Source organism: Sminthopsis crassicaudata, chromosome 1 (genome assembly GCF_048593235.1).
Source record: "Sminthopsis crassicaudata isolate SCR6 chromosome 1, ASM4859323v1, whole genome shotgun sequence".
In the NCBI taxonomy this organism is placed as follows: domain Eukaryota; kingdom Metazoa; phylum Chordata; class Mammalia; order Dasyuromorphia; family Dasyuridae; genus Sminthopsis; species Sminthopsis crassicaudata.
Genome location: NC_133617.1, coordinates 638,282,416 through 638,297,732, shown reverse-complemented (window position 1 = coordinate 638,297,732; position 15,317 = coordinate 638,282,416). Strand labels below are relative to the sequence as shown.

Below are 15,317 nucleotides of genomic sequence, written 5' to 3'. Positions count from 1 at the left end.
AAGTGAGTCTGTATCTCAAGAGAGATACTAGAGCTATAAGTCAATAATCAGTGAACATGTATTGTGTGCCTAATAATTAGCATACCAACCAGTGTGCTAATATTTGGAGATACAAAAAGAAACAAAAGACATCTCCTTCCCTCAAAGATCTAGTAATTTATCTCACATCTATCTGCATGTAAATAATAGCGGAACCCATAGGAGTTACTCAAAGAATATAAAAGATCACTCAAAGAATAGAGTGAGAAAAGAAAAGAAAATCACTAGACGTATATATAGAGAGTTTTGGAATGCAGTACTTGTAGGACTTGGGAATAAAGTCAAGAAAAGAGAGAACGTGTCTGAGTAGGTGAGGATGAAGGGAAAATAAAAGTGGAGAAATTAAGGATTGCAAATTAGCTTCTATCAGATGATATTTGGAATTCCTTCCACTTCTTTTGCATCAACAACTTTTTGATGATACTTAAAATAGCAACTAATTTTAAGAAAGATCTATTATTTAAATATCCGCAAGATATGACTTGAGGCAAGTAACTCTCCCACTCTGGGGACTCAGTTTCTTTGTCTAAAAAATAAGGGGATTCAACTAGAAAATACTAAGGTTATTTTCTGCTCTACATCTGATGATTTTATAAAATGAAGTTAAAGAAACAATCATGATAAGGATTTAGTCAAAAAGAACAGAGAAAACAGAAGCATTGTCTATTAAGAAAAAGTCTGAAAACTTCTATCATTATAGTATTTAATGTACAAAGGAATATTAGATATTGTCTAATCTAAATCTCTCACTTGATGATGGTGATGATCCCTCATATTGTATCTCAAGGTTTACAAAGTGTTTTACAATTGTTATCTCATTTTATCCTCACATCAGCACTGGGAGGTAGAAGATATTGTCATACTTATTTTAGGATGAGGAAACTGAGGCATACATAGTGGTTAAAGACTTTACCCAAGGTCAGATATTTTATAAGTGTTTAAAGCTGTATTTAAAGTTGTCCTGATTCCAAGTCACTGTTATATTTAAAAGTTCAGGTCCACCTGTGAAAACCCAAGCTGAAGTGATTTGTCCAAAGTTGTCCAAGAGGTATTTATGATAGAATATGGATTCAAAAATCTATGTCCTTTTTTCTCTGTATTTACAGAATCAACCAGCCTCCCCAATTGTTTATCTTTTTTGGAGAGATAGATTTACTTTCTTAGTTTTCCTCAATTTCCTGTGTCTTTTATGAAAATAAAATAAAAAGTAGTCTTACCCAGTTACTGAAAAGATAAATATTAAAACATCAATTTTATAATTTATAATATAATTTTACTAATTTTATAGTTTATAAAAAAATTTATAAATTATAAAATTTTATAGATTTTATAGTTTAATAACTATTAAAAACCCAACCATAGAACACTGTGAGACTTAACCTTGTTTTTGGTACATGAATACAGTCTAAGCTGCTTAAAGAGTTTATCCATTATTGCACTGTCTTTTTGTGGTTGATGGTAGGTTATCTCCTAGGAAGATTTTAACATATAAGATAGTCACAAGAAATTAGGGCTTTTAAAAAGGGGATATTTTTTCCTTCAGATATATATAGTCCTTTTTTAAGGAGACAAAGATTTTTCTCCCTCTCTTTTAAATTTTCAGGATACTCATGATTTTTACTTCCCAAAAAGAACAAAAAGAGAAATAATAAATATCAATAATATGGTTTTACTATTTTTGAAAACAATTAACATTTATATTCTCTTTTAAGACTAAGTTATTTGAAATCCCATACCTATGGAAGGGCTATTGATATTAATTTAGAAGTGAATCGTAATGTGTAAAATTCAGTCTAATAGTTATTGACTTGACTCTAAGTATTGTCGTTAAAGACATAAAAAGTCTTTTGACATATTCATTAGCTATCTTGTCTTTATAGAAAGAACCATTTTTACTATATAAGCTCACTAATCAATCAGATGATTTTTTTATACTTTACATTTTCTTTTGATTTACTTTATAATGTGTTGAAATGTGATGGTTAATTATTTTGCATAGTTTTCTCAGTAGCTCAAAGATCTGTTATTTCAGTAGTCATTTAACAAATGCAAATTGCTACTGTTAATTGTGTTAGTAAAGTATGAATTTGTTGTGGCCAAAAGAATTATCAAGTCATAGCAATGAAACATTTTTCCCTCTTATTCCATAATCCTTCTCCTCCAGCTTTTCTTAGCCTTAACAACAATTTAATACTTGTATTTGTTTTCCAAAAAAGGAAAGAAAAAAGTGTGTGTTCTTATGAGGTGCTTCTCTATGCCCTTTTTCCCCTTAGAATAAATTAATTTTTAGAATTTTAGATTTCAAAATGAAAAAATGTTTCTTTCTTGAGAAGTACTTCATTTTTATGCATGTATGATTCTTAGTTCTCCATATGATCTTAGAAATGGATTATTATTCACTTATGTATGAGTCTTCTTGCATCATACTTGTGTTCATTTACTTCACTATTCCTGCCTAATTTTATATATATAAGGATGAAGTCAGCTTATATGAATTATTTCCCAAGACATATTTTAGTAGTTTATCTCATCTATGGGGGAGTCATTTAAAGACTGCCAATTTTTTTTTTATTCTTAATGGATATTCCCCAGTACATGTCCTTAATTAAGAATTTTGGCTCCTTCACCCACATTTTTGTTTGGAATTTTCCCATTTAATCACTATTAACTCATTGAATTTTGAAGTGCTTTTTGAGGAAAAATAGCAAAATTTTCTGTTGCATGGTATATTCAGAATGCATGATAGTGTCTAACTGAAGTTGTTGCCCATTGACTTCTAAATGCCATGTTTTCCCATGGGTGATTAAGTTGAAAGTGCTGTAAAATATAACATTATTATTACAGCACAATCTACTATACAAATATTATCTTTTTTATTTTACAAGTGACTCTCTAAGGAGATGTTTTATTTAGAAAAAACTCACATGTTCTTTAGATTACATGTATGAGGTTTTTTTAACTCTTAGAAAAATATGAACCTATTGGCACATCTTTTCATGTGAATATTTGTAGAGTTTAATGAAGAAAGAGTTGTAAGAGCATATCTAAATGAATTTGTGTAAACACTAAATCAATAATCAATCAATAAGCTCTTGCTAAATGTCTGCTATATTCCAGACATTGTACCAAGCACTGGGTATGAAACCAAAAAAATGGCATAAGATAGTTTCTTAAGGAAACTCCTTAAGGAGCTTACAGTTGAATGGGAACATTAATACTAGTTTGTAATGGTTTAATGTAGTTGTTAGTCGTATTTCTCTAGAGATTTTATTTAAATTTAATAAAAAATATCCTTGTAAGGACAGAGACAGACTATGAAAAGTAAGTTCAATAATACCTGTTCTTTTGTAGATAGTGTTCTGTAATCAACATGACTTCCCAAATTAAACTCCAAGTACAGTTTTGCCTCTATTTTTCTCTTTGATTTTCAGTCTGAAAAAATATTAAAAAAACAACAACATATATATATATATATGTATATATATATATATATATATATATATATATATATATATATATATAGCTAAGTTATGCTCTTTTATCCAGATACGCTACTACACAGTGCCAAGTATGTGTACACACACACACATACACAAATACCATAAAAGAAAATGGTAACATTATTAATGTTGAAAGAAAGAAAATAGGATAGATGTCTCCTTGTGTGAATGAACACTTAAAATGGTGACATAGCAACTTTCTAATAAGGGCATTCTTGACTCTGTTTTTAATCTACAATCACATAGATTGCTTGGCCCTTCACTATTTCTGCTTCTCTCAGACACAAATTTAAAGACTGGCTAATTGGAAAGTTACACAGTTAACATTTTCTGAGGCCCATTCATGTCATGACTTGGTGTTGTGAGAATTAAGAAGCCCACACATTTTCTTTTCTTACCTGCTAATTCCATTTTAAGAGTATAACCTCTTGTTGAAAGATAGAGCTAATGTAGAATTGGCTACTTGGCCTTGACTTTTGTGAATCATTATTGATCACAGTCATTCAATGTTGTGGTGTGGCTAGGAACAAAATATTTTTGCAACTCCGTTTTTTTTTTTTTTTTTTTTTTTTATCTTTTTTCTCTTCACTGCCTGTTTTTGCTAACTCTTCAGCTACATAATTCTGGAAGATTATAAAATTAATTAATCCTGTAAGCTGCTGCTTGGGGGTAGTTAGTTGGTATAGTGGATAGAGCATTAGACCTGAAGTCAAGAAACCTGGGTTCAAATGTGGCTTCAGATACATACTTAGCTCTGTGACTGTGGGTTAATTAAATCCTGTCTGCCTCAATTTTCTCATCTGTAAAATGGGTTGGAGAAGGAAATAGAACACCTAGTACCTTTACCAAGAAAACCCCAAATGGGTTCATAAATAATCTATCATGACTTAAATGACTAAGCAACAAAAGCTGCTAGTTGGAATATTTTTTAATCTGTTTTCCTTTTCTGCCCTATAATCTATATTCCACATTCCAGATGTGATAGCTTTTCATTTTAAGAACTGTGGCACTTTTGTGCACCAACTAGTAGTTGGATAAGGGCTTTGCTGGAATGAATGTCTAAATTAAACATTAAAGCATTTTGTGTTTGTGTATCCCCTTTTTTTCCCCTTTACTCCCTATTTTCCATCTAATTTGTTTTAACTATGAATGACCCAGATTGCAATTTAAATACTAATGCTAGGGATTCTTCTTATTTCTGAAATGGTTCCTTTGCAAGGTACCTTATGGAGTCTAAAGGTAATACTTCTTTTTGCCTATAATGCAAGTTTTTAAACTATTAATGACTCTGATTGTAACTTAAATATTCATGCTAGGGCTTCTTCATATTTCTAGCATTTCCTTTACAAAGTCCCTGTATATAGTCTAAAGGTAACACTGCTCTTTGCCTTATAAGGCAGGTCTATTTGAAACTATTTCTATCTTCTTGAGCTATATCTTCCTTCTAGTACAAGAAACACTCAAATCACCTCTTCCCTGAAAGTGCATTTCATACATCTCCATCTTTGTGATAGCACTAGAGTCATTATGTAGCAGTTGGCTCTGATACGCTTGCACAGACACAAATTGAGTCCGACAGGACTGATGTCTCCTGGACTTTGCTGTCATTTGAAATGCTGGCATGAGGATGGTAGCAATGAAAGGCAGGGAGGAGAAACGAAAGGAGCTGATGGCTGCACGCTTTCCCTAGGAAGATTTTTTTTTTTAATATATCTGTGAATGACCCCAGGTATTTTATTGTAGAGATTGATAAGAATAGTCAATTCAGTGTAGTTGGGCAGCAAGTATTCCCTAATAGGTCCTGAAACTTATATTAGAGTTTAAAACTTAATTCTTCTTACTATCTCAAAATCCATATTAATGAATGATCATTAGATTGACTTTTCCTCCCTTTCTATTTTTCTTTCATATAATTTACTCATGTACAGTAATAAAATTAATATGATCATTTCCCCCCCTTGTTTTTAATAAGCTCAAGAAAAGTGTTTGTTTTGCAGGCTTTTTAAATATCAGGTTATTTCGCCAATTTTGGGATATCTTTAGTGTTTCTTGTTGTTCAGAACTTGTGTGTGTTATATGTTCCAATATGACAAAATTGGAGGTGTCAACTTTTTGTTTTCAGACATTCTGGTTAAACTTGGTCATTCACAAATTCTTTCTGGAGGGAAGAAATTAGAAAAAATCAAATAAAATATGAAAATAAAATCATGCTGTGCTATTGAGCTCAAGAATTAGTCCTAGAATTCCTGGTTTTGTGATAATGGTTTTTATTCTCACTCAAGTTCAGGTTTTTATTATCCTTAGTATTGGTCTCCCTGTTTTCAACCTCTTTATTCTATCCTTCAAAACCTATGAGATGAATCATTTTTATCATGGTTGTGATCCTGCTGTATTCAGTACCCTTCGAAGTCATCCCATGGCCAAGTGAATAAAAATCCAGACTACTTAGCTTGTCACTTAAGCATGTTGTTGTATTCTCATAGTCTGCCTGTCTTCTTTTTTGACCAATTATTTAGTTGTTTCAGTTATGTCCCACTCTTTGTGTCCCAATTTTCAGGGTTTTTTTGGCAGAACTACTGGAGTAGTTTACTATTTCCTTCTCTAGCTCATTTCATAGATGAAGAATTGAAGCAAACAGGATTAAGTGACTTGCCCAGGGTGATATAGCTACTGTTTGTGGCTTGATTTAAACTAATGAAAATAAGTCTTCTGTTTACAAACCAAGTGCTCTATCCACTGTGCCACTCATTTGCCTTTCCTGCCATGTAAGAGCCTTTATTTTTCTTTCTTTCTTATATCAGCAAACTTCTATCACCCCAGAAAGCTGTCACTTTTATAAGAAAAAAAGTAATATGGGAAAGTAGAAGGACCATTGATTTGGAACAAGAGGGCTTTGTAATTCCTACTCTCTCTACTTGCATGATCTGGAACCTTCCTAGGATTCAGTCTCCCTATTTACAAAATGAGGGGATTGGGTTACATTCCTCCTGAATCTCCTCTAGTATCTATTGGTACTGTTTCATATTCTTTTAATTTCTGTGTTGCTCCTCTCACCCAATAAACTTTGTATCCTTAAACACAGCTTCAATGTCTTAAGATCATAACTCTAGACCTGGGAGAAATCTCAGAGTACTTCTAGTCCAATTCTTCCATTTTTACCAAAGAAGAAACCTTCCTAGAGCCCAGGGTGGTGAAATTTTCCAGTTTTCCAGTGGTAATAAAATATTAGAGGTGGAATTTGAACCCAGATCCCCTGATAATGATCTGTTGCTCTTTCCACTAAATCAAGTCATCTTTCTTTGGTCCATACCAACTAGTACTATCCTTTATACCTTCATTCAAGAAATGAAAGAATGGATGAATAAATTATAATAATTGTAATAAGGGAAAATATGGTTAAAAACCCAAAGATTTTTTCTACCTTGTAGCCTTAAAAATTTGAGATACCTTCAAATCTTAAATGCTCCTGAACTCTTTATTGTGACATAGAGATGTCTTTGGGTTTTAGATGATTCTTTAAAAAAATAATAATAAAATAAAACCAAAAAAACCCTCAAAACTTGAGCTCTGGTGGTAGAAATGTTTTCATGATGTCCAGCTAAAGAATGTTTGCCTATTGTCTGCCGACCAATAAGTTTGGATAGATATCATTAAAGGGTTGGCAAGCAAGTGGATGTCTTTTTGTGACCCCAGAAGTTACTTTCTACATCAGTAGGAGTATCCATTTGAAGAAGTTAATTCAGAAAGGTCATGCTAACTATTATTTTGACTTATGGAAGCCAAACTAGACTTAAATGTTGATGTGTCTGCAGGGAGAAAGCCAAATGTACCATTTTTAAAAATTCAACCTTCTACCATTTAGCCTGAGAAGTTGAATTAGCCCTGTCATTTCACCTACTGCCAAGAAAGCAGCTTCCATTATGTTGTCAATAATAGACTTTTATTCTGCACGGTGGAACTTCTCTCAAATCCCTCGTATAGCATTGGTGTGTTTCATTCCACTGATGTATTCAAGTAATGTTTCATTAAAAGTGACAGTTCATTCTCATGGTTTATTGCCCCAAAGGTGGCATTGAGTAGGGGAGAATGAAATCCGAGGAGGTTAACTTCAGGTTAGCCTGAAAATGGGACAAGTTGGTCTTTGGTGCTGACATTTAGTCACTCGTGAATAAAGTGGACCTAAGGATTTCCTTCCTAATGTAGATGGAGTGTGGTTACAATTTATCATGTTTTCACAATGCTTTGTGTATCTCATTGTGATTGTGATACAAAGTTAAAGAAAAAGAAGCAGAAATCTAACCCTTTTTTTTTTTCTTCTTTTTTTCCTCTGTCTTTTCTGTTTCTGTTTCTTTGCAGGCTCTGAAAGCCCATCAGCTGAAATTTCAGACCGGACAGACTCGCAGTGGCTTCTGGGCCCGTGAGAACGAGGCTGCCAAGGCTTGCTGGTGCCAAGCTGCAGAATGATTCACGTAACCAGGCCAGTGGTGGTACTCCTGTACTTCATCCTCTGCGCTGAGGCCGAGAGTAAGCGCCATTCTTCCATCCTATATAGGAATTGTGATCATAATGAGTAGTTTTGTTTTCATTTGGCACTAGGATCCAGGTCTCTGAATAAGTTTCCTTTGGAGTAAATTTGGAGACACTGTGGGATCCTCCTTGGCTCTCAGCCAGTATCTGAAAGGGATTATTTACATGACTTCCTTGCCATTTTCCCCCTCTTAATGCCCCCCCTTTCTTAGGCATTGAACTGATCCTACTGTGTTTTATTTACTTCTTACCAGACTGTGGATAAAGACAATATGAGGAGAATGATATCCCCCAAAGGGAGGTTAACCATTCACGATTCTAAGTAGCAACCCATCATTCAGGCCCATTATAAACTTCCGTGTGTGTGTGTGTGTGTGTGTGTGTGTGTGTGGTTTTTTATTATTATTATTATTATTTCTAAGTTTGGAAAAATGCACAATATCATGTTGAGTCCAATTAAACTTCCAAGCCCCTAGTAACTGTCACAGCAGCTGTTCTAATGTATTATTTCCGACAGCTGTCGTGGAATACAGTGTCCAAATAGATCAAGCGGAACTGACAACTTTGTGGCTCAGTGAAATCAGTGTGTGTGTGTATGTGTGTGTATGTGTGTGTGTGTATGTGTGTGTGTGTGTGTGTGTGTGTGTGTGTGTGTGTGTGTGTGTGTGTAAAAATATATGTGTTTGTAGAAATTGGTGACAGAAACAAGCGCTGATTATGCACTCATTTTATGAAACTATAGGGTTTTGGTCAATTAGCTTGCCAATTAATGAGAAGATAATATCTTCTTTTTAATTAGAAAATCATTAGGGCTACCTTGTTTACACGTGTTTCTTTTCCCAGCTGTCCTGTGGCCTTTTGGAAAAGATAGCACAGAGAGCAAATTTCACTTGCTTGTACTTGTTGACAGGGCTGGTTTCTTGCTAGTGGTTCCATTCCCATGATTGCTGGCCTTTCTCTTTGAGAGTCCCTTGTTGCTGTTAAGAGGAAAAACATCTGCAGTCATTAGTTTCCCTCCCCCTGCCCCCAGCTGACTATTTCAGAAAGATTAAGTCAGATCACGTTAAGGATGTTTCTTACTCAAGGGCTCTGTGTCATCTTGGCTCTTACATGTTAACTGTATTCTGACAAAAAGACCCCAACAACAGCCCATTTCCTTGTTTCGATAAAGGCGTTTATTTTTTCCACGTAATCTTTGAGGGGGATGAATGAGAGAGTACACATAAAGAACATATGTGTTTGTCGCATAGCAAGGGTTAATATGTGGGCTCTTCTCCAGGCTGTTAATGACCAGCTGCTAGAGTTGTGTCTAAGGTGAAGCCAAGGACGGTTTAACACTTTAGCCAGCAAATAATTAACTGGGAAAAGACCCAAACAAGGGGCATTCTTATTCTTTCAAAACATGGTTTATGTCTTAGTTGCTTTTAAAGTTAAAATCTAAATTCAGTTAATGAAAAAAACTCAATTTGGAAAAAAAAAGTATAATACTTCCACTTTGTAAAGATTATTCTTCACTTTGGGCAGAATGAAAAGTAAAGTTGCTTTATATTCTATATTTCCATTGTCAGAAAGAATTTAGACATTTACTTTAAAATATGCTTTTGGTTCATTAAGTATTAGTTCAGTACATATAATTTTCAGTACTGATGGAGTTCCTTTAACTCTGCAAATAGAGGGATAGACAGGCAGGCAGACAGACACAAATACTTTCCTATGTATAAGTACTTTTCATCCTGACTTCCCAAGTCTTTGGAGGAAAGGGCAGGGCTGATTCTAACACTGATCCATCTCCTTTCAAGACTATAGTTTAAATAACAAAAACAAAAACAAACTTTGAAAGCAATTCTCTCTACTGAGCAACTTAACCTTTGTCATTCCCCTTCATTTATGGTATAACACACAACTTCCAAAGAAATCACAATAATATCTTGTTAATACATTTTAGTTATGTAAAAGTAATGTTGTGTTAATTTTAAGAATTTATGTGATTTTTATATTCAACTTTAGGTGGAATACAACCCAGTTTGCTTCTCTCTCATCTCATCAATGCAATTATATTATTGAACCTAAGATTGGGAAGATAAAACAAGAATTGTTTCATGGTGTGTGTATATGCATGTGGGTTTATATGATATATTCATACATGCACACATATACATGTATATGCATATCTGTGTACATATGTACTTGCAAGTATGTGTTTATACATCACATTCCTATATATTATCCTAGTATATAGTATATATTTCATTATATACTATATTATATATACATTATACACATATATCTGTACATGTTTACCTATATACAAATATGCATGTTTGTCTATCAAATATGTACATATAGATTATCATAGTAAATAATATATTATTGTTTATGGAAATATATGTGCATAGATACATATAAACAGTACACATAATGCATATATATGTGTATATATAAAATATAAACACATGCATATATAGATTATCCTGGCATATAGTATATCTTATTATGTGTATATACATATATAATCCTAGTAATGAAATCCGTGCAGCATCTTTTTTTTACATAATTCTCAATTGTACTAGGAAGAATAGTCCACATACTACTCTGTTCCATGTACTTTTATACCCTTTATTTTATTGACATGCAACTATAGGATTACCACCTGCATTATGGGCTCACTTTGTTATATCAGGCATTTACAATATGTACTTATATATGTGTGAGGTTTCTTCTGCTTCTAAGATGGCAGAGTTCTATGATTTGACACAAGGTTTATTCAAGATTTTATAACAATTTATCATGCTTTATTATAATACTATTTGTTTTATATAAACTATTAACAAGCAACAGAAGCAAGGTATGACAGAGTATTTAGATGTGAATTCTCCCTCTGTTCCTATCTCTGTGACCTTAGGCAAGTACCTTAACCCTTATAAGCTTCAGTTTCTCCATCTGTAAAAAGGAAAGGTTACACTAGATGGACTTTAAGATGTTTTCCAGCTTTAAATTCAGGGCATGTGACTAATCAATTAAAGATGGTAAGCAAAAAGAGCCAGGAAATGCATTTCTGCCAATGTGAGTGGTTTCAGTGTTTATTCTGCCAACTGAATAAATTTAAGAGAAAAGCTCATCATCTCCACAATATTTTGACCCTTTATCATTGTCATTAAATTGCCTAGATGATAGAAGGGAGAAAAAGAGTGAGGATTAGAAAACATTATCTTTTTTTGTAATGATTTCTGCCATTTAAAATGCTCCTCTTCAAGTGTGGACCAATTCACCTAAGAAACATTCATATCTTGTTAAAAATGTCTTTCCCATATTATTAGCTCATAGGTGTCTTTTCAAAACATTTAATTATTCTTAAATACATAATTTGCTGAACTTACTATCACAATCTAGTAAAATTTCCTTTGGCAATATTCATATCTGAAAGAAAACAAATGCATTGATTATTCTAACTAGTTGGAATATATTTATTTAGAAGTTTCTTCTTTAGGAAGAATATAGGTGGTTTTTTTGTTTTGTTTTGTTTTATCAGTGCTTATTAATACCAAGTCCCCTTGAATTTCCTTGACTATGAGGTAAAATAGAATGAAAGACCCTTTGCTTTTAAGCCCTTAAATTAGCAACATCCTACTGTCTAATGACAAAAATGCTTTAACTTTTTCTGCAATCCTCTCATTTATCTTCTGATTTTCTGCTCACATTATGAACTAATTGGTCCCTAGCAGAGGAATAACCACCTTATAACTACTAAGAAAACAAAATAAAAATAATAAATATGTATGTCTCACATAATTCTGCATAGTGTAACATAGATCGCTGTCTTTTGTTTTTGTTTTTCTTCTTTCCTTTTTAACAATAAGGTAGCACATTTGTTTTTTATTTTATCTTTGAGTTCTTTGTGAGGTGAGGCACTAAAGGGAAAGAAGAATACTTAAAGTGTTTATGAGGTGTTCTTGGAAGCCAATTATTACATTCCTTGAATCGTGGGAACACTTAGGATTCCACGGCCATGCGATTGCCTCTTTTCCCTCCCTCCAGGTCACCAGCTGCTTGTTCTACACTCCTTCCACCTAGTTACTATTTATAGGATCACTTTTGACCACTTAAACTTTGGTTTGTTTATGAGGTTTACCTCTTCCTGCCAGTATTTACATGACCCAGTCCACCATGAAAGTAACAAGCCACCAACTACCTTTAATTGAGGGATGGGGCTAGTGGATGAGGAGGGATAAGACCCAAATACATGTGATTGATTAGCAATCCCACTTCCTGGCAATTTCTAGGCTTAATCTGAAGTTCTGAAAGAACTTTTTTTGATGACTATAATTCAGTACACTTTTGCTGTGATCCTAGGTATTTTTAATGCATTGGAAAGCTTTATTATTAGAGAAGGTCCATAGAGTACACAAGACTGCTAAAATGGCCTTTCCTCTCCCCTCCCCCTTTCCTTCTCTCCTTCTCTCCTTCCTTCTCTCTCTCTCTCTCTCTCACTCTCTCTCTCTCTCTCTCTCTCTCTCTCTCTCTCTCTCTCTCACACACACACACACACACACACACACACACACACACACACACACACACACATATGTTAATACCTGAGTTAGGTCTTGCATATTTTTCTCTTTTCTCTCTCTTCTTTGTGTTCAGATTCTATGGCCTAAATATCAATAGGCTCTCAAGTGAAACATTTCCCCTCAGACCTCAGTTTGATCATCTGTATCTAATTTTATTCTCTTTTTTCTAGCAGCAAATTGAAAGCTTCAAAGAAAGAGATATCTATTGACATGTACGATGCCATTAAACTGATTGTGGCTGGTCATTTTAGAGAAATAAATGTGTAAAAAAATATATAAATCATTTTCTTGATATGTAATTCTTTTTCCAAAAAGAAACACATTAGTCAGAATGCCCTTGACTCTTCATGCAATCACTTTAGAGATTTCAAATGATATAAACTTAATGGGCCCATTACCTTTGGGTAAGTCTGTACTACTAAAATCTGACCTTAAGAAGTTGACAGTAAATTGGCACAAAATTGTAACCATGCTGAGTAGGAAACTTCCAGATTTTAGGCTTGAGTGATAATTCATTTTTTATCATTTGTAATTCACTTTCTGAATTGTGTTATATATTCTATCAAATTATCCATTTGTTTGAGTTGTTTGAGTTTGAATTGAAATATTTTATCTCAACATTAGAAACAATGGTAAATTAGTAATTAGTTTAGAAATAAGGATGAAGTTTCAACATTTTCTGATAAAATCTATTTCTACTTTAGTTTTATTCTTACAGAAAAGTTTGCAGATGCAATTTGCACCTTGAGTAGAAAATTTTATAGCTATTTTTACAAAAATTGTCATATAGTGTTGTGACAGTAATTTTATATTACCATTGTTAAATCTGACATTGAAACACACTAAGTACTCATGACTTCAGTTAGGGGAAAAAACACTACAATATATACATTTCCTTCAGATGGAAGATGAACAAATATTTTTAACCATATCCATTCTGCATGTCTCTATGTATTTCTGTGAAATGAAAGGTTAAGATGGAGGGCCAGAATTCAGGGCAAAACAAACTCCTGAAGCTAAAAATATTTCTAGTAAACATCTAAGTTCTGATTGCTTCTAATTTTTATAGTTTTATTTTGATTGTAAAAGTCAATTTGGATTACATATGTTGATCAAAACATGATAAAAAATTTTCTAGATTAGATATAATTAATAAAATAAATGAGTTGAATTTTTAGGCCATAAATCTTTTGTTGGGACATGTCTTTGTTAGACTTCACTTGGGTATTACTAATTCATCCCACTACATCAGTATTGTTATCCCCCATATTAGGTACATAACACTTGGAAAAAATTAATCTTGGCCAAGCTTAAAATGCATTTTTGACTACTTAGTTGACAGAATTTTCCTTGTGTGGCATTGTTACTATTATGGATTCATTATATATCATAAAGTCATTCTATATAGTTAAATAAAGGAATCTACCTTCAGTCCTACAATTATAACTCTTTTGGCTATGAACATTAGCCTTTAACTTTTATCTTTATTTATTGAGATGATCTGGATTATTTTTGGAAGACAGAGAGATATTTATCATATCTAAAATTTTACCCAAATATCCCCTTCCTAAGTCAGTTTCATTAGAGATTGAGAAAATTAGCTGGTGTAATGGTTAGAATTTGGACTTGGAGTCAAATCCCACCTGCAAAATTATCAGCTGCCCTTTTTACAAATCATTTTGCTAGAATAATATTTTTAAACGATATAAATAGAAAATGAAGTTCAGAGAAGATATTCATTGAGTTGACAGAAACCTTAATGGACAATCTAGTTCTGCCTTTTACATCTAGGCAGGCTAAAAATATGTCCTGGATAATAGTTGTTTTCCCCAATTTATATTGATAAATAGATATAAATATATAGGAAAAAGATCTCAAATACCTTTCATTAGTAAGGCTGCTCTGTTGTTTATAACTTTTTGAGATATCTGTAAAGATGTTTAGTTTAAATCATCTTTCACTTATTTCTCCCAGGTTTAAGACAACTGCATATAGGTTAGCCAGAGAATTAATGAAAAATCATCATGGCTGCCTTTTCTATAAAGTAAATAATTGTATTACTATTTCTTCCTTCCTTTCTTAATAGAATATTTCTTTTGAATTTCAAAGTTTTTTGACTTTTTTTTTCCTTGGTCTCATTTTTGATCACTATGATCAGGGCCTGTTTTTTTGACAATGAACTGTAAAACAGGTCTCTTAATGACTCCTAGGCAGTGTGATTTTTATCATTTCCACGATTATTGCTTATGTAATACATTTTGTTCCTGTTCATCATTAGGAACCTATGTGCTTATACAGTGTTGGAAAGTTATTTACAAAGCCCTGCTTTCTAGGAATAGACAATCTACAACAGATACCCTGAAAGCCTAGATTAGATTCTAAATTTAGCTACTCATTGGTTCTTTGGCCTTGAATAATTTACTTTTCATTAGAATTCAGTTTTCTCCTAAGAATAATAAGAGGTTTGGGCTAGATGATTCTTTTTAATTGTTTGTTCACAATTTTCAGATTCTAATCTTTTTTAATATTTTATTTTTCCCAGTTACATGTAAAACAATTTTTACGTTTGTTTTTTTACAACTTTAAGTTCCAGATTCTCTCACTTCTTTCCTCCTCACTTTCTCCCCCTTTAAAAAGATACATGTGAATTTATGCAAAATATTTCTATAAAAGTCATTTT

General features: G+C 32.9%; 1 protein-coding gene across 1 annotated transcript in view; it reads left to right on the top strand.

The window, feature by feature from the left end:
• PTPRD (protein tyrosine phosphatase receptor type D) overlaps positions 1-15,317 on the top strand; it is a 2,806,204-nt gene that overhangs the window by 2,332,469 nt on the left and 458,418 nt on the right. Inside the window, 1 exon segment of the mRNA XM_074282898.1 lies at positions 7,896-8,063. Within this exon segment, the coding sequence (XP_074138999.1) occupies positions 8,000-8,063 (64 nt within the window). The 5' untranslated portion in view covers positions 7,896-7,999.